The sequence below is a fragment of the Lotus japonicus genome, chromosome 1 (genome assembly GCF_012489685.1).
Source record: "Lotus japonicus ecotype B-129 chromosome 1, LjGifu_v1.2".
Taxonomy (NCBI): Eukaryota; Viridiplantae; Streptophyta; class Magnoliopsida; order Fabales; family Fabaceae; genus Lotus; species Lotus japonicus.
The window spans coordinates 98,985,942-99,004,347 of NC_080041.1; the positions used below are offsets into that span (position 1 = coordinate 98,985,942).

An 18,406-nucleotide genomic window follows, 5' to 3' on the forward strand; every position below is an offset into this window, starting at 1 on the left:
CGGTCGTAATAGTTAAAAGCGGTTATTTGAAACCTCTGAGGTTGAGTGTTTAATCGTCAGAAAAACCAGAAGACTTTTAACCCTAATAATACCAAAATTAAATAAGATTGTCTCCGTAGAGATTGTCTCCGTAGAGAGTGTACGTGCGGTTATAAAATAAAATGTAGCCTAACTAGTATACAAAGGTTATGTAATTGGAGTAATGATATATACACACCTCATTTTTTAAACACTTCATTTACACCTCTTTTTATTTCTATTTCTATCATCTTATCATCTATCACATCTCATATTTTCTCTCTCTTACTTTTTATTTTCTTCCTATTTCTCTCACCATTCCACCTCTCCACCTCAAAAGAGAGGCGTGGATGAAACATTATCCATGTAATTGTGATGGGAAAGAGGGGCAATCTTAATTGCTACATTCCATAAATTTGTAACCGTAGATGTTTTGGCATATAAAATGGCACGAGTGAAAGACAGTAGGAGAAAGCTTTGTCATCAAACCTGAGGGAAAAAAAAAAGGAAAAAGAAATAAAAATAAACACGATTTTTTTTCTACAAAAGAAAATGGAAAACAAAATTTGAGAGTTGAAAAGAAAAAATTAAATTTCCCTCTAGGGTTTGACTGTGAATTGGGGGAAAATCGCGTGTGGCCCAGATAGTGGAAATCACCGGTTCCGTCAAGTTCGGTTTCCTACGTCGGAAGATCCGACCTCGATTTCCCCGAAACTCGCGGGTTCTAGAGAGAGAAAATTGGTGTCAGTAGCTGCAGCTAGAGAGAGAAAATGCGGGTGATGATGACGATGAATTTTTGAACTTTGGGATCGGAGGGAGGGAAATAAATGGGGCTTTCTAGAAATTCGTAGGGATTTAAAGGTTTTTGCATTTCTGGGTATTTCTATTTTGTTCAAAGTTTGACTCTTTATTTATTTACTTTTTTCAATTAATTCTTTTTTTTAATCAGTGTGAGTGATCTGAATTTTGGTGATTTTGGCACGTGTAGTGAAGGTGGTGAATTCTGAGGTGATTGCATGCAATCTGGGGGTGGTGCCGGCGGGGTTCCCGGCCGGAATCCGGTGGGGCGGGCTGCGTCGACGTCTTCAGCAGCTGTATCATCGCCGCCTTCTTCATCTTCAGCCTCCCACTTGGGATTGGACTCTTTGCAGCAGCAGCAACAACAGCAACAGCAGCAACAACAGCAACAGCAGCTGCTAGGTTCTTCTAGGCAGGTATGGATTTTGATTGGTATTGCTGAATTTCAGTGATAGGTTGGAACATTTGGGTTGTGGGATCTGCAATTAATGCACTTGGTGTTGGGTTTACTTGCTCACTCTGTTTCAAAATATTCTAATTTCTAACACATATATATTGTATTAAGAAATGCAATTAATATCGTTAGCTTTTTAAAACATATCATTTGTTTTCCTATTTTACCCTACAAAGTGTATACTTTTATATCTCCTCATTTATTTTTCTCATAGAGCATTATATGGAAAAAACATCAATTAATGCTCCATTAAACTTCTAAGTTGACAGTTATTATGAAACAATTTTTTTCTCTCTAAGTGGATTATTATTTGAAACGGAGGTAGTAGTTACCAGAGAATGTCTTTAGTTACTTAGTATATGTTTTGAACCAATTGGTTTCCAGGCTTTCAAGGAGTCAAACTAGGCATGTGAAAAATTGAATAGGATATGGAAACTGATGGAGTCATTGAACCTGAAAATGATTGGGTTGAATTTTGTAGGCTAATGTTGTCAGTTCCAGTCTAGCTTCCTTTTAATCATGCAGCAGCGAACACTCTTCTGTTGACTTCTAATTTTTTTACTTCTTGGACTCTGCATTTATTTTCTGTTCATATCTGATGTACTAGTTAAGTACTTACTATTCTGTATACGGTATTTCTTTTCTCACATTTCTGGGGAATTTCCTTATAGAAGTTGATGATAATTATGAAACATCAGAGTTATAAAACTTGGGCTTTGTGTTTGGGTTATATGAACACACTCTTTCCTCATTCTTTTTCTCTTCAGGTGCTATTTTTAAAATTGATTAACTTCGGATTCTGAATCCCCCCTCCTTTTGCCCTTTCTTTATACCTTAAGTGAACTGTATAAATTTAAAACTTCTACTAATTGTGAATTGTAACCATACAAGCTAAAGTTATGTGCTAAAAAGTGTTTTTTCGTCAACATCTGTAAATTGTCAGTTTGTCTTAACTATTCCAGCTCCCCATTCATTTGCTCTGATATTATCAGTAAAAGATGTCTGATTTCAATAATTGTGATCGTCTTTTTCTTGTTGACTTATAGTTTCTTTCAAATGAAGTTTTAATGGGGAATGTCATAATTATGTCGATTTCTTTCTCAAAATGGTGTTATCATTAATATGACTGATTTTCTTTATGCTAAATGGCATTGTTACTTAAAAATATGTTGGGATTATGGCTTTGTATGATCCATGTCCTGATCTCAGTTAGTGGGAAAATTTTGGTTGTTGTTGTTGTTGGTATTTAAGAATCTGTGACAACTTACAAATGGTCTCTATTCTGCTTTCGTGGTTTTGTTACTTCAATAGTGGACATAGATTGGTTCTTTTGTCTGTACTTTTTTTTAATATTAGCCTGCATAACTCTTCATAATATTTCTGTCATACCTTTTAAGATACAAACCAATAGTTCATCTTATACTTTAGAAGGTATTTATGTACTTCTCTTTGTGTTGATATCTACGAAATTTTCATTGTGATCATATAATGTTTTTCTGTAACCTTTAACCGTATCATTTGTGTTGTGGAATGATGACTTGTACTCAACTACATATCTATGCAGTCATTTCAACAGCAGCTGCTTAGAAAACCTGAAGGGAGTGAAACATTTTTGGCATATCAAGCTGGGCTTCAAGGGGGGGTATTTGGAAGAAACAATTTCTCATCTCCTAGTGCAATGCAACTTCCTCAGCAATCTCGAAAATTTATTGAATTAGCTCAGCATGGGTCCAACCAGGGTCAAGGTGTTGAGCAGCAAATGCCAAATCCTGTCCAGCAAGCACACTTTCAATATGCTCTCCAGACGGCTCAGTCAAAATCTGCATTGGCAGTGCAGTCACAGCAGCCTAAACTCGGAATGTTAGGCCCTTCTTCTGTGAAGGATCAGGAAATGCGAATGGGAAATTTGAAAATGCAGGACCTTATGTCTATGCAGGCAGTGAGTCAAGCCCAAGGATCCTCTTCTAGGAATTCATCTGAACGTTTTGCTCATGGGGAAAAGCGTATAGAGCAAGGACAGCAGCTAGCACCTGATCAGAAGAATGAGGGAAAACCTTCAAGTCAGGGCCCCACTGGTCACTTAATGCCTGGAAATATTATAAGACCTGGACAAGCACAGGCAAATCAGCAGAGCAACCCAAATACTATGAATAACCAGATTGCGGTATCTGCTCACTTGAGGGCGATGCAGGCATGGGCACATGAACAAAATATTGATCTATCACATCCTGCGAATGCTAACTATATGGCTCAGCTACTGATGCAATCAAGGATGAGTCAACAACCAAAGGCCAATGATGCCAATGTTGGTGCTCAGTCATCATCTGTCCCTGTTTCAAACCAGCAGGTTACTTCTCCAGCAGTTGCAAGTGAGGGCTCAGCACATGCTAATTCATCTAGTGATGTGTCTGCACAGTCAGGTTGTTCAAAAGCCAAGCAGGTTGCTCCACCCAGCCATTTAAGCTCACCAATTAATGCTGTTGCAGCCAGTAACTCCAGTGGCATGGCAGTGCAGCAATTCAGTCTTCATGGAAGAGATGCTCAAGGATGTTTGAGGCAATCAGTTGTAGTTGTAAACGGAATGCCTCCTGTGCATCCACAGCAATCTTCAGAAAACATAAACTTAGTTGCAGATCATCCTTTGAATGCAAAAACTTCATTATCTGGGCCAGAACCTGCAAAAATGCAGCACACCAGGCAATTAAGCCAATATGCTTCTCAGGATGGAGGTCTGACAAATGAAGGGCCCTCAGGAAATCACCCCAAACCTCAAAGGGAGCCATCTCAGATGCCTCAACAACGAACTGGTTTTACCAAACAACAGCTTCATGTTCTTAAAGCACAGATACTAGCATTTAGGCGCCTGAAGGTTTTATCTCTACTTTCCTTTTCGTTCTTTCTGTGTCTGCCTCATGTGTTTATGTGCTATTTATATAGGGTCTAATGAAGATTTACTATATAATATCTGAAGAAGATTGTTCTAACTGATATTCTTGTTCTGTTGGTTGTTAGAAAGGAGAAGGTACACTCCCCCAAGAACTTCTTCGGTCCATTGTTCCGCCACCTCTTGATTCTAAAGTTCAGCAGCCAATTCATTCTGCTGGTGGACAAAATCAAGACAAATCTGTTGGAAATATTGTGGCAGAGCAACCAAGCCAAAATAGTGCCAAGGATTCACAACCTATCACATCTATTAATGGAAAGAGTTCTTCAAAGCAGGAAGCCTTTGTCAGAGATGAGAAATCCACTGTAACAGCAGCTCATATGCAAGCTATGCCTCCTGTTGAAAAGGACTCTGTTGGCAAGGAACAACAGCAGTCTGTTGGATTTTCTGCTAAGTCAGACCAGGAAACTGAACATGGAGTGAGCAGAGTTCCTGTTAGAAATGAGCTGCCGTTAGATAAGGGAAAGGCTATTGCACCCCAAGCTTCTATAACTGACACAATGCAAATTACTAAACCTGCACAAGCAAGCGCTGTTGCCCAGCAAAAGGATGCAGGACCCACCAGAAAATATCATGGGCCCCTATTTGATTTTCCTTCCTTCACTAGGAGACATGACTCTTTTGGGTCTTCAATGATGGTAAACAACAACAATAATTTGTCACTGGCATATGATGTGAAAGAGCTGCTTTTTGATGAAGGCAAGGAAGTCTTTAATAAAAGAAGGACAGAAAATTTGAAGAAGATTGAAGGATTACTTGCAGTGAACTTGGAGAGGAAAAGAATTAAGCCAGATCTTGTGTTGAAGTTGCAAATTGAAGAGAAGAAGCTTCGCCTGTTAGATCGGCAGGCACGTTTAAGGAATGAGATTGATCAACAGCAACAAGAAATAATGGCAATGCCAGATAGGCCATACAGGAAGTTTGTTAGGTTATGTGAGCGTCAGCGTATCGAACTTGCTAGACAAGTTCAGGCATCTCAGAGAGCTTTAAGGGAGAAGCAACTGAAATCTATATTTCAATGGCGCAAAAAGCTTCTTGAAGCACACTGGGCTATTCGTGATGCCCGTACTTCTCGCAACAGAGGGGTAGCCAAATATCATGAGAGGATGTTGAAGGAGTTCTCAAAACGTAAGGATGATGACAGGAACAAAAGGATGGAAGCCTTAAAAAACAATGATGTTGACAGATATAGGGAAATGTTACTGGAGCAGCAGACTAGCATGCCAGGTGATGCTGCAGAGAGATATGCTGTTCTTTCAACTTTCTTATCCCAGACTGAAGACTATCTCCAAAAATTAGGAAATAAGATAACTGCTGCTAAAAATCAACAGGAAGTGGAAGAGGCAGCAAAAGCTGCAGCAGCTGCTGCGCGATTGCAGGTATGCTTCATTAATCCCCCCTGGGAGAAAAACTAAATGTTTCTGTGCCTTCTTTTTCATTTCTAGTACAGTTCATTTCTTATGTTTCTGTTTTTGGTGTTTTCTAATGCACTGTTTTGACTTATTTTTTTTATATTTTGTATTTATCATTAATCCATCATTTGTTTTATGGCAAAGGGTCTCTCTGAAGAAGAAGTCAGAGTGGCAGCAGCATGTGCTGGAGATGAAGTGATGATTAGAAATCATTTCATGGAGATGAATGCTCCTAGAGACAGTTCTTCTGTCAGCAAGTGAGTTTTGTTCTTCTTTTAATGTGTATCTTGAGTTTCAGGCTGTTGGTTCGAAAGTGCTTGTCAAGTGCATTTTAGTGCTAGCTGCTGGCTTGAAATGTGCAAATACCTTTTTTTAATTGTAATTTTAATGCTAAAATATTGTTATTTTAAACCTTGATTTGTGAACAATTTATTGGTTATATAATAATACATCTTGTGCCTGATGGTTACCATTATTGGCCAAATACCAGGTATTACAACCTTGCTCATGCTGTGAATGAAAGGGTTGTAAGGCAACCATCAATATTACGGGCTGGAATACTGAGAGACTATCAGCTTGTAGGTTTCGATGGTTGATTGAATTGTCAGTAATTCTTGTGATCTTTTTTGAGCATATTGTTAAGGATGTGAAATATAATTTTTGAAGGTTGGTTTGCAATGGATGCTTTCTTTGTATAACAACAAATTGAATGGAATTTTGGCTGACGAGATGGGTCTTGGCAAAACTGTACAGGTTAGTATCACGTTTTGCTTTGTCCCTCCCTTAAAACGGGAAGAACATATTGTGTTTTTTCCAGCTGAGTGATTTGATTTGAACTCCATATTTAAGCACATCATGCATGAGAAATGTAAGAAATTTAGTCATTTTTTGTGTTATTTCAAGTGTACTGCATAATTCCTATGATTGTTAACTGTAAGTTTAAGTATTTCTTCAATGTCCAGGTTATGGCATTAATTGCCTACTTGATGGAATTTAAAGGAAACTATGGCCCACATCTTATAATAGTCCCAAATGCTGTTATGGTTAACTGGAAGGTGAGCTTTCAACTCTTTCTCTTTATTGATGTTCCTTTTCTTTGTGATTATGTGCGCCTTTAACCCGAAAATGTGTTGACTCTGCAGAGTGAGTTGCACACTTGGTTACCATCTGTTTCATGCATTTTTTATGTTGGAAGCAAGGATTATCGCTCAAAATTATTTTCTCAAGTAAGTGTGCCACAGCTTATTGACTTATACTGCTAGGAGTAATATAATGTTCACTGCTGAGTTCCTTTTGGGTGATACCTGTAGGAGGTTCTGGCTATGAAATTTAATGTCCTTGTGACTACTTATGAGTTCATCATGTATGACCGGTCCAAGCTTTCAAAAATTGATTGGAAGTACATCATAATTGATGAAGCTCAGAGAATGAAGGATAGAGATTCAGTTCTAGCTCGTGATCTTGATAGATATCGTTGTCATAGACGCCTGCTTCTGACAGGAACACCTTTACAGGTCTGTGTTACTTTGATAGAATATGCATTGTTGCTGCAATTTCAAATGTACTCATTAAGTATCATGCCCTATTTGAACCAAACTTTACCGTATCTTGAAGTTGGCAATTTTTTTATTTTGTTGTGTATCTTGTTCTTCCCTTGGTAACTATGTGAGATATTATAATCATCATTCATGTGTCTTCTCTTAATTGCACAATTGGAGAATTGGTCCTTGGCACACGGTATCAAATTCTCACCACATGGTCACAAGTTTGATGTTCGTTACCTCCATTCTTCTAAATAAAGTTTACTTTCATCACAAAGTAGGGTGGACCTGTGCATTATCCATGTTTGAAGTCCTAAGGGCTCTTTTGCAAAGGGGCATTCTAAAGATATTAAAACCATTCATATGCTTTCACCTTGTAGATTAAGCTTTTACACAGAATGTTTGACATTACCAGAATTTTCCTTGTCCTTTTGATTTTCTAAATATTTGCAAAGACATTGATAAGAGGGTGTTGTGTGTGAACTAATACTGCTAAGCCATTTAATTTGTTGTGCTATAAAACTAATAATTACTGTACCTGTTAGGTTTTAAATTATAGTCAGTGGGCCGGAGTTTGATTTTATATGTTTGTTTTGTTATTTGCTTTGGGATTGAGTTGCTTTTGTTATTTGAGTTGGGCCTATGTTTGACCAGAGTCATTTGCTTAGTAGTGTTAGTTTATGATAAGTAAGAGTACTCGCCTTAGGTTAGAGTATGATTTGAGTATTAGATTTGTAAAAGGGTTTCACCATTGGAAGGGGATTATCTCTTGAAAGAAGGTTCTCCTTCTTGTGAATCCATTATGATTGTTTTTTGTATCATAAATAATGTCTTTTGTTTTCTAACCAAATCCTTTATCTTTTCTCTCTTCTTATTTTTTTCCAGTTTTAAATATATCAAATGATGTCTTTTGTTTTCTAACCATAACCTTCAGTCTAGCATGCATCATACTATGCTAGTTGTGGTTGTTTAGTTTTTAATGGATATAGTCAAAGTTCTCCACTAGTAATTCATAACTTAAACGTGTCTTTGTAAAACATGTATTTTCTTGTTTAAAATATCGACTTTTGATCAACAGTTAATTTCATGTAGATGTCATGTTGTCAATTAATAAATCATAGGTTCATGGTGCAGTATGTATCTTGTTGATGAAATTATTAATGGTATAATTTTCTCTTCAGAATGATTTGAAGGAGCTATGGTCCCTTTTAAATTTACTTCTTCCTGACGTTTTTGACAATAAGAAAGCCTTTAACGATTGGTTCTCGAAACCATTTCAAAAAGAAGGTCCCAGTCAAAATGCAGAGGATGATTGGCTTGAGACAGAGAAGAAAGTTATCATTATCCATAGACTTCATCAGATTCTTGAGCCTTTCATGCTCAGGCGCCGTGTTGAAGATGTTGAAGGCTCGCTTCCACCGAAGGTTTGATTGTGACTCATTGTTTTACCTTTTACTTTCTATCTATCTAGTAGCCCTGTCCTAATATCAGCGCTGTGTTGCAGGTATCTATAGTCTTACGATGTAAAATGTCAGCTATCCAGAGTGCCATTTATGACTGGGTGAAATCAACCGGTTCCCTTCGTCTTGATCCAGAGGATGAGAAACGTAAGATTCAAAAAAATCCAAATTACCAGGAAAAGTCATATAAAACTTTAAGTAACAGATGCATGGAGCTGCGTAAGACTTGCAATCATCCGTTGCTTAATTACCCATTTTTTAGTGACTTATCTAAAGAGTTCATTGTAAAATCCTGTGGGAAATTGTGGATCCTCGATAGGATCCTTATTAAGCTTCAAAGAACTGGACATCGAGTTCTGCTGTTTAGTACCATGACAAAGCTCCTAGACATATTAGAAGAGTACCTGCAATGGCGGAGACTTGTGTACCGAAGAATTGATGGGACAACAAGTTTGGAAGACCGTGAATCAGCTATAGTGGACTTTAATAGCCCTGATTCAGACTGTTTCATCTTCTTGCTTAGTATACGAGCTGCTGGGAGAGGCCTTAACCTTCAGTCTGCTGATACAGTTGTCATTTATGATCCTGATCCTAACCCTAAAAATGAGGAGCAGGCTGTGGCCAGAGCTCACCGCATTGGACAGAAAAGAGAGGTCAAAGTTATCTACATGGAAGCTGTTGTGGACAAGATCTCTAGCCATGAGAAAGAGGATGAACTGAGAAGTGGAAGCACAGTTGATATGGAGGATGAACTTGTGGGTAAGGATCGCTATATAGGATCCATTGAGAGCCTTATAAGGAACAATATTCAACAATATAAGATAGATATGGCTGATGAGGTTATTAATGCTGGACGTTTTGATCAAAGGACTACACATGAAGAGAGACGTTTGACTTTGGAGACATTATTGCATGATGAAGAAAGGTATCAAGAAACTCTCCATAATGTTCCTTCGCTGCAGGAGGTGAATCGCATGATTGCTAGGAATGAAGAGGAAGTTGAATTGTTTGATCAAATGGATGAAGAAGAAGATTGGGTTGAGGAGATGACGCAGTATGATCAGGTGCCTAGGTGGCTTCGAGCCACTACAAAAGAATTTAATGCTGCCATTGCTGCTTTATCAAAAAGACCATCAAAGAAAACTGTTTTGGGTGGTGGTACTGGCTTGGAATCCAGTGAAATTTCTGAAAAAAGAAGGGGACGGCCAAAGGGAAAAAATCATCCTAGTTATAAAGAGTTGGAAGATGAAAATGAATACTCTGAAGCAAGCTCTGAAGACAGAAATGGATATTCTGCACATGAAGGGGAGATTGCAGAGTCTGAAGATGATGGGTTTATTGGGGCTGATGGATCTCAGCCCATGGATAAAGCTCAATTGGAAGAAAATGGTGCACCTTTTGATGCTGTCTATGAATTTCCTCGGTCTTCAGAAGGTGCTAGAAATAATCACGTGATTGAAGAAGCTGGTTCCTCAGGATCATCCTTGAACAGTCAGAGGTTGACACAAATAGTGTCACCATCAGTTTCTGCTCAGAAATTTGGTTCCCTCTCGGCTTTAGATTCCAGGCCAAGTTCCACTTCAAAAAGGATGGTACATTGCTTTACTTTATGTTTTTAATTTTTTATTCTCTTGTTCGTTGGCTGTCTTTGTTCTATTTCATTCTAATTAATATCTTCTGATAACTTTTGCCAGGGAGATGACTTAGAGGAGGGTGAAATTGCAGTATCAGGTGATTCTCACATGGATCATCAACAATCAGGAAGTTGGATTCATGATCGTGATGAAGGTGAGGATGAACAAGTTTTGCAGCAACCCAAGATTAAACGTAAGCGTAGTCTTCGTGTTCGGCCCCGTCATACCATGGAAAGGCCTGAGGACAAGTCTGGCAGTGAGATCGTGTCTCTTCAACGTGGAGAATCATCTATTTTATCAGACTATAAATATCAACTGCAAACAAGGACTGACCCAGAATCAAAACCATTAGGAAACCCCAATGCCAGCAAGCATGATAAGAATGAATCATCATTAAAAAATAAGCGAAATTTACCTTTAAGGAAAGTAGCTAATACATCCAAATTACATGGCTCTCCTAAATCTAGTCGTTTGAACTGCATGTCTATTCCTTCAGAAGATGGCAGTAAAGACACTAGAGAAAATCGGGAGGGGAAGCCTATCAATTTAAGTGGATCTTCAACACGAACCACTAAAATGACTGAAATCATCCAAAGAGGGGTATGTGTCTTTAATTGATCAATGTTCTATCTTCCTTTTTACCTGTGTCTTATGTTTTTCCAGAATGGAGTGGATCTTAATAAAATACGGATATATTGCAACAATAAGTTTTTCTGATCACAGGTTTCTTTACCAGCTGTGATCCTGAAAATCTCAATTCATATGTTCTGTTTCTCATGAAAACTTTCTGTTTGTTAATTGAATTTAATCCGACCTTCTTTCCATGTCACAATCTATGTTGGAGAAGTGGTCCTGTATTTGTGTTGCCTGCCTTCTTTAAGGAAAGTAGCTAATACATTGTAAATATTTGGACTTATATAACTATTGCATTTGCAGTGCAAGAATGTAATTAGCAAGCTCCAGAGGAGAATAGACAAGGATGGCCAGCAAGTTGTACCTTTGCTGACAGCTTTTTTGAAGAGGATTGAGAATTCTGGGTACACTGCTGGATCTGGGAAAACTCTGTTGGATTTACGAAAGATTGATCAGCGGATTGATAGATTGGAGTATAATGGAGTAATGGAGCTTGTTTCTGATGTGCAGTTCATGTTGAGGAGTGCAATGCATTCTTATGGCTACTCAGAAGAGGTGAGATTTCTTATCCATATCATTGTACAAAATAACGACAACTTAGTTCTTTTCGGTACATAGCATGTTCGAATCTCTGTTCTAACTTCTAAGGACTTGAAATATATGATCTGGAGTTGTGAAATACATGTGTTTCGATCCTTTAAAAGAAAACCCCATACATGTTTTGTTAAAACCATGCCATTTTTTGAAGCCTTATTTTTGTTTTCACGTATAAATGTATTTTATGGTGGCTACCCTTTTTTGTTTGTTAAACCAAAGTTTAAAGATAAATTCCAAAAATTATTTGAAATGATGTTCTAAGATTCATTAATTATTCCTGTACATCACATTCTAACTTGCACCTTTCTTGGTGTGTATAATGTTTTGGCTAGCTTAAGTTTTATTTTTAAATTTATCAGAGGTGGGAATATGTCCGAGACTTGAAACTTGATTTTTCTGATTGTTAATTCGACTTCCGGGCATGCAAAACATCATGAACCTTTCCTTTTTTGTGTGTTTTTGATCAAAATATTTTAAGATGGATCAGCGCATTTTTTGATGTTATAAACCAATCATGTATGCTCATGCTTGAATTGTTGTGCATTTGCATATGGTTGCATGCATTTTGTAAAATGTACGCATATCTACTGTTCATATAATCTAATTGGTGGTATGAAACAAAAGTTGTAGTATTGATCTGGATCTGATCTTGGAGTGTGTTACCAGGCCTTGTCAAATAATTGTTGTCAAAGTGAAACAATATTATCTGATAGATGATATTTATGATGGATTTACATGTTTTAGCTAATTGAATTAGGAGTTAATAGTTGATAATGTTCATCTTTTGAGGGAAATTTTCAACATTCAATCTGAAGAGATCTGTCTGCATAATGTGCTATTACTGATTAGCTAGATTTTACATGTTTCATATTATTTAAGCAAAAGATGAATAGCGTGATATTATCGAGCAAGGGTTGACATGTTGCTCTTTGTAGCCCCAAATTAAATAGACTTGCTCTTTGTATTCTTCCAGTACATCAAAAGTGATTCTTCCTCAAATTTTTTGCCAAAGACAGAATGGGCTGTCTCTATCTTCCACTGCTTCCATGATTGAGATCGCTGTTGAATGCACTGATAAATTGATTATGCTGCTAGGATTGTTTCTATGTGATCTCTATTTGTTTCTAAGTGATCATCATTGACAGGTAAACAATGAAGCAGACCGGGTTCATAATCTCTTTTTTGATATCTTGAAAATTGCATTTCCCAACGTGGACTTCAGAGAAGCAAGAAATGGACTTTCTTCCCCTCCCCAAGTTTCTGCCAGTGCTGTGGCATCCCCAAGGCAGGTGACTGTTGGCCCAAGCAAGAGGAACAGGGTGATGAATGATGTTGAAACTGACCCAACCCTTCCACAAAAGCCACTACAACGCGGATCTGCTTCCGCTGGTGATAGTTCGAGGATCAAAGTCCAGCTGCCACAGAAAGAATCAAGAACTGGAGGTGGTTCCGGCAGTGCCAGGGAGCAACATCAGCAGGATAATCCTTCACTGCCCACTCATCCAGGTGAACTGGTGGTATGCAAGAAGAAAAGAAATGACAGGGAAAAATCATTGGTGAAGACAAGGACCGGATCAGCTGGTCCTGTCTCACCACCAAGCATGGGTCCTGCTATAAAAAGTCCAAGGTCAGGTTCAAACCCCAGAGATTCTCGGCCGGTTCAACAGGCTGCGCAAGCAGCGGGACGGGTTGGCCAGCCATCTCAGCAACCAAATGGGTCTGGCGGGTCACTCGGCTGGGCCAACCCGGTGAAGCGCCTTAGATCAGATTCTGGTAAGAGGAGACCAAGCCATATGTAGATTTTTCAAGGCACACAATCATGGTAAAAAAAATAACATTGTTTCTAGTTTCAGGAAGAGTTTTAGTGGGCTTTACCTTTGATAGTGTTCATCCCATACTGTTAATAATAACAGAGTTAGGTCCCCTTTGTATTTTACAGCTACCTCAATGGGTTGGTTTATGACAGTGGTTTCCTGTTTTTGTTGGGTAAACCTGCATCTTGCAGGAATTGCTTTTCTTTAGATATAGCAGCTTAATCTCTTGTATAGTGACTTGTTGGGATCATATTAGTCCATTCAAGGGTTAATTAGAGTCAAGGTACTGTTTTACCCGGTGACATTCTCCTCCTTCTAAATTGTTATATACAAATTATAATGATATACCTTGATTTCTGTCTAAGCAGCGGAAGAAAAGAACATGGATGATGTTCTGACAGATTGCATGTGGAATTACAATCTTTTATGTTTAATTAATGTTGTGCTTTCCTTCCAGTAGGGATAACAATTTCCACCTGCACGTGGGATCCCTGCGGGAATTGCCTCATTTAGGACCCTGATCTTGAGAATTTCTCCCTTTGGGATCGGGATAACGATGAAAACCTCCATGAGATAATATTTGGGAAGAGGTGAGGATTAGTCTCTCTGCCTCGCGGAGACCTCACTTTACATATATATAAACGAAAATACAATAATACTTCTAATCACTTAGAAACAAATAGTGATCACACATACTAACTGTTAATTGATTATTAACATACTAAAAAATAATTTCAATTAAAAAACTATTAGTTTGAAATAAAAATTTGGCTTAATCGCACTTTTGGTCTCCCACGAATGCTATATGTGCCATCGCGGTCCCTAAACTTCAAAAATTCCATTATGCACCCCCAACGTTAACCTCCGTTAACAATTTTGGTCTCTCCTCTCTTTTTCATCTAAAAACTAACGGTTTTGGGGACCAATAGTGCAAATGAACCAAAATTTAAAAATTAAAATCCAGAAAACACTTATTCTTCATCTTCTTCCTTTATCATCTTCATCATCTTCAAACCTAGAAGTGAGATTGACACAACATATTCTCACCCACCTCCTTCCTCACCCACCTTCACATAAAACCAACATAATGAAGAACAAACCAAAATATTTTTTCCCCAATCTTCATCAACACATCAAATAACTAGAAATTGATCACCACCTCTCCTCTCCTCTCCCTTCCATAGCCACGCTGCCACCACCTCGTTTCCTTCATGATCGCACCACCATCTCCTTCCCTCAACTAGAACCAACATCGCCACCACCGCAGATCTGGGAGAGGTAACACACATGGAAGAAGAAATTGGAAACATGGGTATTGATTGAAAAGTTTTGATTTTTAAAGAATGGGTATTGATTGATTGGACCGTTTCCTATACCACAACCAAAGATGCAGACCAAAGAAATTGGAAAAAAAATGGGTATCAATTCATCTAATGGGTATTGATTTTTCTTCCTATGATTGGACCGTTTCCTATACCCCAACCAAAGATGCAGACCAAAGAAGTTGGAAAAAAATGGGTATCAATTCATCTAATGGGTATTGATTTTGGGTATTGATTTTTCTTCCTATGATTGTTCTTCCTAAGATTCTTCTTTTTGGTTGATTTAAGAAGTTTCTTCTTTTTGGTTGATTTTAAGGTGCGTACAAGATAAAATCAAGCCCATTAAGGAGCCTCATGCTGACCAAATAAAAAGAACAATAGAACATCATCTTCAGACAAAATATAAAGAACATAATCTTAGGGGTAAAACTAAATTCCCCCCCACCCCACATCAAAATATTCTCATCCCTTCCATCCCGCATTCTCTTCTCCCATTCAAGATTGCAGTAATTTCATTATACAGCAAACCTTATAGAGAGCCTAGTCATCTCACTCTGCCCCCATCATTAGAAGATACTGCAGGGGCTTCCGGACTTGAACTATATATATTTTCACAACCATTAGTCACAATAATAACTGGTAAATAGTTAGTTATGCTCCACTTGCGACAACCTTTTGAACGTTATCAAAACCAAAAAACAGCATATTCTAAAAATATAGCCACACCATTATCTCCGCCAAGCAAATTTACCAACTGGAACCGTGCCCTGGTTGTGAATTTTAAAACATCAAATGACAAAAACACATTTAGTTAGAGTCCCAAAGTTTGTTAGGACTAGAAAACTAACTCAAGCAATGTCCAAATTGCTTGTAAAAAAATGTTTAATTCTACCTCAGCACATCCGTTATTATATGCACTAAATGATAGTTAAACTTCATTAAAATTTGGCAATATAGTTAACTCTAAATGATAAAGTGCTAGATTTGATCATTGCATTGACTATCCAAATAAAAAGAAAAACAGAAATAAAAGGAATAGCAGAACATGACATATCACAATCCAATAACAAAAATCCCTCACTAAATTCCAAGATGAAGCCTCAAGTACCAGCAAATACTGCATAGTGTTCCGTAACATTGGGGATGGGGGTATAGTTTATACCTACAAGACTGCAAAAATCATGGGAGATGAACTTAACCACTGTTTTCTGAAGTCATGTTAGAACTCCAATACTTGCTCTGACCTTAAACAAGCAATACAGCATTTATACAACCATCATTTTCTGGGTTATTGGTAACCTGAGCATATTTACCTGCATCCATGGCAAATTAAATCCAGTGCATCAGTTCCCATTAAAAATTCAATCAATCATGACAAAGCCAAATACAAGTAACAAAATCATACCCCACACAACTTTTCCTGCAGGAGTGACCAGACCAAGTTCACTGCAATTCACCTAAAATTACAGGAAGTGTCAGGATCAACTTAAATGCTTTAGATTGTGTCAACGAAAATAACCCTCAATTAAAAGAGCAGGAAAGATAAACACCTCAATTATAGTCCCCTTGGTCATGACACCAAGAGAGGTGTACATAGGGCCATTAGGGTTTTTCTTCACTCCAATTATTTCTAGATTGAATGTGCATTTAAGTTCTGGATGAGTGACATGAGCTTTGGTGAATCGCAGTCCAGTAGGACGAATGAACCGCTCATACTTGGGAGGTTTCCTAGTAAAACCAGGCCCAACAAATGTAGCTTTGGTAACCATTCTCTTCCATTGCTTGGCTGCAAAATGGTGAGCCAAATTCTATCAGATATGCTGCTGAAATGATCATTATGCATTCTCTCTAATACCCTTTAATAAAGGTAAGAACTTACTCTTTCTTTTTCCAGTGCGGACGACTTTGAACATTTCATCTTCAGCCACAGGACGCACCTGCAGAAATGAGAAATCACACATTGACGGTTGACGCTAATACTCAAGAGATATGATTCATTTAACATTATTATCTAATGAAAAGTAGAGAATGCAATCTGACCTTAGGTAGGGGAACATCCCATCTCCCAGCCTTCTCCTTCCTCTTTTGCTTAATGGTGTTGCTAATAATCTTTGCCCTGGCGGTGTTCTCACGATCCATAAGATATGCAGGAATAGCTCCCTCTTGAACATTATCATCAGCCTTTCGCCTGGACGTTGATTCCTCATGCATGGCAATACTGTTGAAAGTTGAAACGCCAAAGTTAAATCATTTTCTCATACACGAAACAGCCTACGAACCCGACGAAAAACTAACAATGCTAAGTATTCAACATCATATAACAACTCCATAATATACATATACATCCCATTGAAAAATAATCCATATGTAAGAAATCAAGCAGAAATTATTTTGGCATAAACACATAGACAATACGCGGAACATTACATAGAAGTTAAACTAAACTCACGTTCTTTTCATCTGAGCTTTTTCAGCATAATTTTTCTTGGCAATCATCTTGCCCTTAATACCAATAGCCTTCTGGGCAATTTGGGAGCGCTTGTGAACTTCACGAGCATCCTTCTTGCGCTTGCGCTCGAAGTGATCAGGACGGTAGCCATAATCTCTTATATGACGTTCTATGTAATCTCCTTGCGGCTGCAATTACATACATAAACAACCACAGTAGTCAGAAAACAAACGCAAAGAAATTGAGAATCGGTGGAAAGTGAAGTTGAAGGACGAACCATGACAGCGATGGGGGAGGCGGCGAGAGAGGAGAATGTGTTTCAGATGTATGATACGTTTTCAGGGTTTAGTTGTTTCAAATTGCAAACAAACGACCACGTTTCGACTCAGAAAAATTAAATATTTAATTAACTATCACCGGTTAAAGTTTTGTCCTTTAATCTATTAGCATATAGGCTTGTTGGCATATTTACACATAGGTTAGGTTTGTTCGTATACTTAATATTTCCATTATAAAACAGACATTTAAATAAGCTAACAGGTCATACCAGACTTTTGAAGAAGGTCAGGCTGACCTGAAAAAAACTTGCGATAGATAACAAGCTAGGTTCAGACCCTAAATCTTTTAAGCAAGTCAAAGCCTATTTAAGCTAAGCTCATCTTATTTCAACCCCTACCGTGAACTGACTAAACCGAACAAAATCCCGTCGAGGTGGGCCATTATATTGCATGATCGGTTCAGATTGGATTGAATTTTTTTGGATCCGAATCCGATCGAAAAGGATCTTATGTATAATAAAGTTACTGAAAGTTACAATTCAAATGATACATTTGTATACATCATGTCATTTTTACTAAGTATCCACTATCAAAACAAGCAATTGTCATATATACAGGTCTTGGTACAAGTCAGGAGCCAAATCAACATATCATATATTGCACTTCCTCAATCCACTAATAAGAGAAATTTCAAACCCATTTTAAGATATATCCATGAACAATTGAACATACCACATGCTGCTTTGACAACATTCAGTTAACTATTTGGCTTGTCCTTCCACATATGGTTTAATGAAAGTTCTCCGCCACCTAACCTCGAAAGCTCTTTGAAGATTGGGACAACCATCACCACTTTTCAAGAAACTTCCAACCCAAGAAAGCAAAATACTTTGTTGATCCTCCAAAGGTAAGGTGAGAATCGTCCTTCCAAATCCTTCCTCCACAAGTTTCCAATCAAATGACCGGCATCCATGCTGCAACCAGTTGTAGTCGTTGATCAGAGGTTGCAGCCATGTCTGTAACATCAGTTGGCGCATGTTTTTCAACGGTAA

General features: G+C 38.0%; 2 protein-coding genes across 5 annotated transcripts; one reads left to right on the forward strand and one right to left on the reverse strand.

Moving 5' to 3' along the window:
* Positions 1-497: 497 nt before the first annotated feature.
* Positions 498-13,669, forward strand: LOC130728273 (ATP-dependent helicase BRM-like). Of its 4 annotated transcripts, none has more exons than XM_057579689.1 (15): positions 498-895; positions 1,007-1,232; positions 2,835-4,139; positions 4,283-5,593; positions 5,771-5,883; positions 6,117-6,204; positions 6,293-6,379; positions 6,589-6,681; positions 6,769-6,852; positions 6,937-7,140; positions 8,349-8,591; positions 8,672-10,219; positions 10,322-10,861; positions 11,198-11,449; positions 12,637-13,669. In XM_057579689.1, the coding sequence occupies exons 2-15, from the start codon at positions 1,035-1,037 to the stop codon at positions 13,288-13,290; spliced, it is 6,720 nt and encodes a 2,239-aa protein (XP_057435672.1). In that variant the 5' UTR covers positions 498-895; positions 1,007-1,034; the 3' UTR covers positions 13,291-13,669. The 4 variants fall into 4 exon arrangements, with proteins under 4 accessions (XP_057435672.1, XP_057435671.1, XP_057435673.1 ...); XM_057579688.1 differs by having other exon boundaries at positions 498-879; XM_057579690.1 differs by having other exon boundaries at positions 498-879; positions 1,012-1,232.
* A 1,915-nt stretch (positions 13,670-15,584) lies between these two features.
* On the reverse strand, positions 15,585-17,488 carry LOC130728274 (uncharacterized). Its single transcript, XM_057579692.1, has 7 exons — positions 17,354-17,488; positions 17,077-17,264; positions 16,668-16,845; positions 16,507-16,564; positions 16,178-16,413; positions 16,033-16,084; positions 15,585-15,940 (listed from the first exon to the last, which is right to left on the reverse strand). The coding sequence occupies exons 1-7, from the start codon at positions 17,354-17,356 to the stop codon at positions 15,873-15,875; spliced, it is 783 nt and encodes a 260-aa protein (XP_057435675.1). The 5' UTR covers positions 17,357-17,488; the 3' UTR covers positions 15,585-15,872.
* Positions 17,489-18,406: the final 918 nt, after the last annotated feature.

Excerpts from the sequence above, each read along its gene's own strand:
- LOC130728274 (XM_057579692.1), bottom strand. Across the intron at positions 16,414-16,506 it reads CCGCACTGGAAAAAGAAAGA|CCAAGCAATGGAAGAGAATG; the intron begins GTAAGTTCTTAC and ends ACCATTTTGCAG. Across the intron at positions 15,941-16,032 it reads TGCAGGAAAAGTTGTGTGGG|GTAAATATGCTCAGGTTACC; the intron begins GTATGATTTTGT and ends CCATGGATGCAG.
- LOC130728273 (XM_057579689.1), top strand. The coding sequence starts at position 1,035 with ATGCAATCTGGGGGTGGTGCCGGCGGGGTTCCCGGCCGGAATCCGGTG. Across the intron at positions 4,140-4,282 it reads TAGCATTTAGGCGCCTGAAG|AAAGGAGAAGGTACACTCCC; the intron begins GTTTTATCTCTA and ends GTTGGTTGTTAG. Across the intron at positions 6,853-6,936 it reads GCTCAAAATTATTTTCTCAA|GAGGTTCTGGCTATGAAATT; the intron begins GTAAGTGTGCCA and ends TGATACCTGTAG.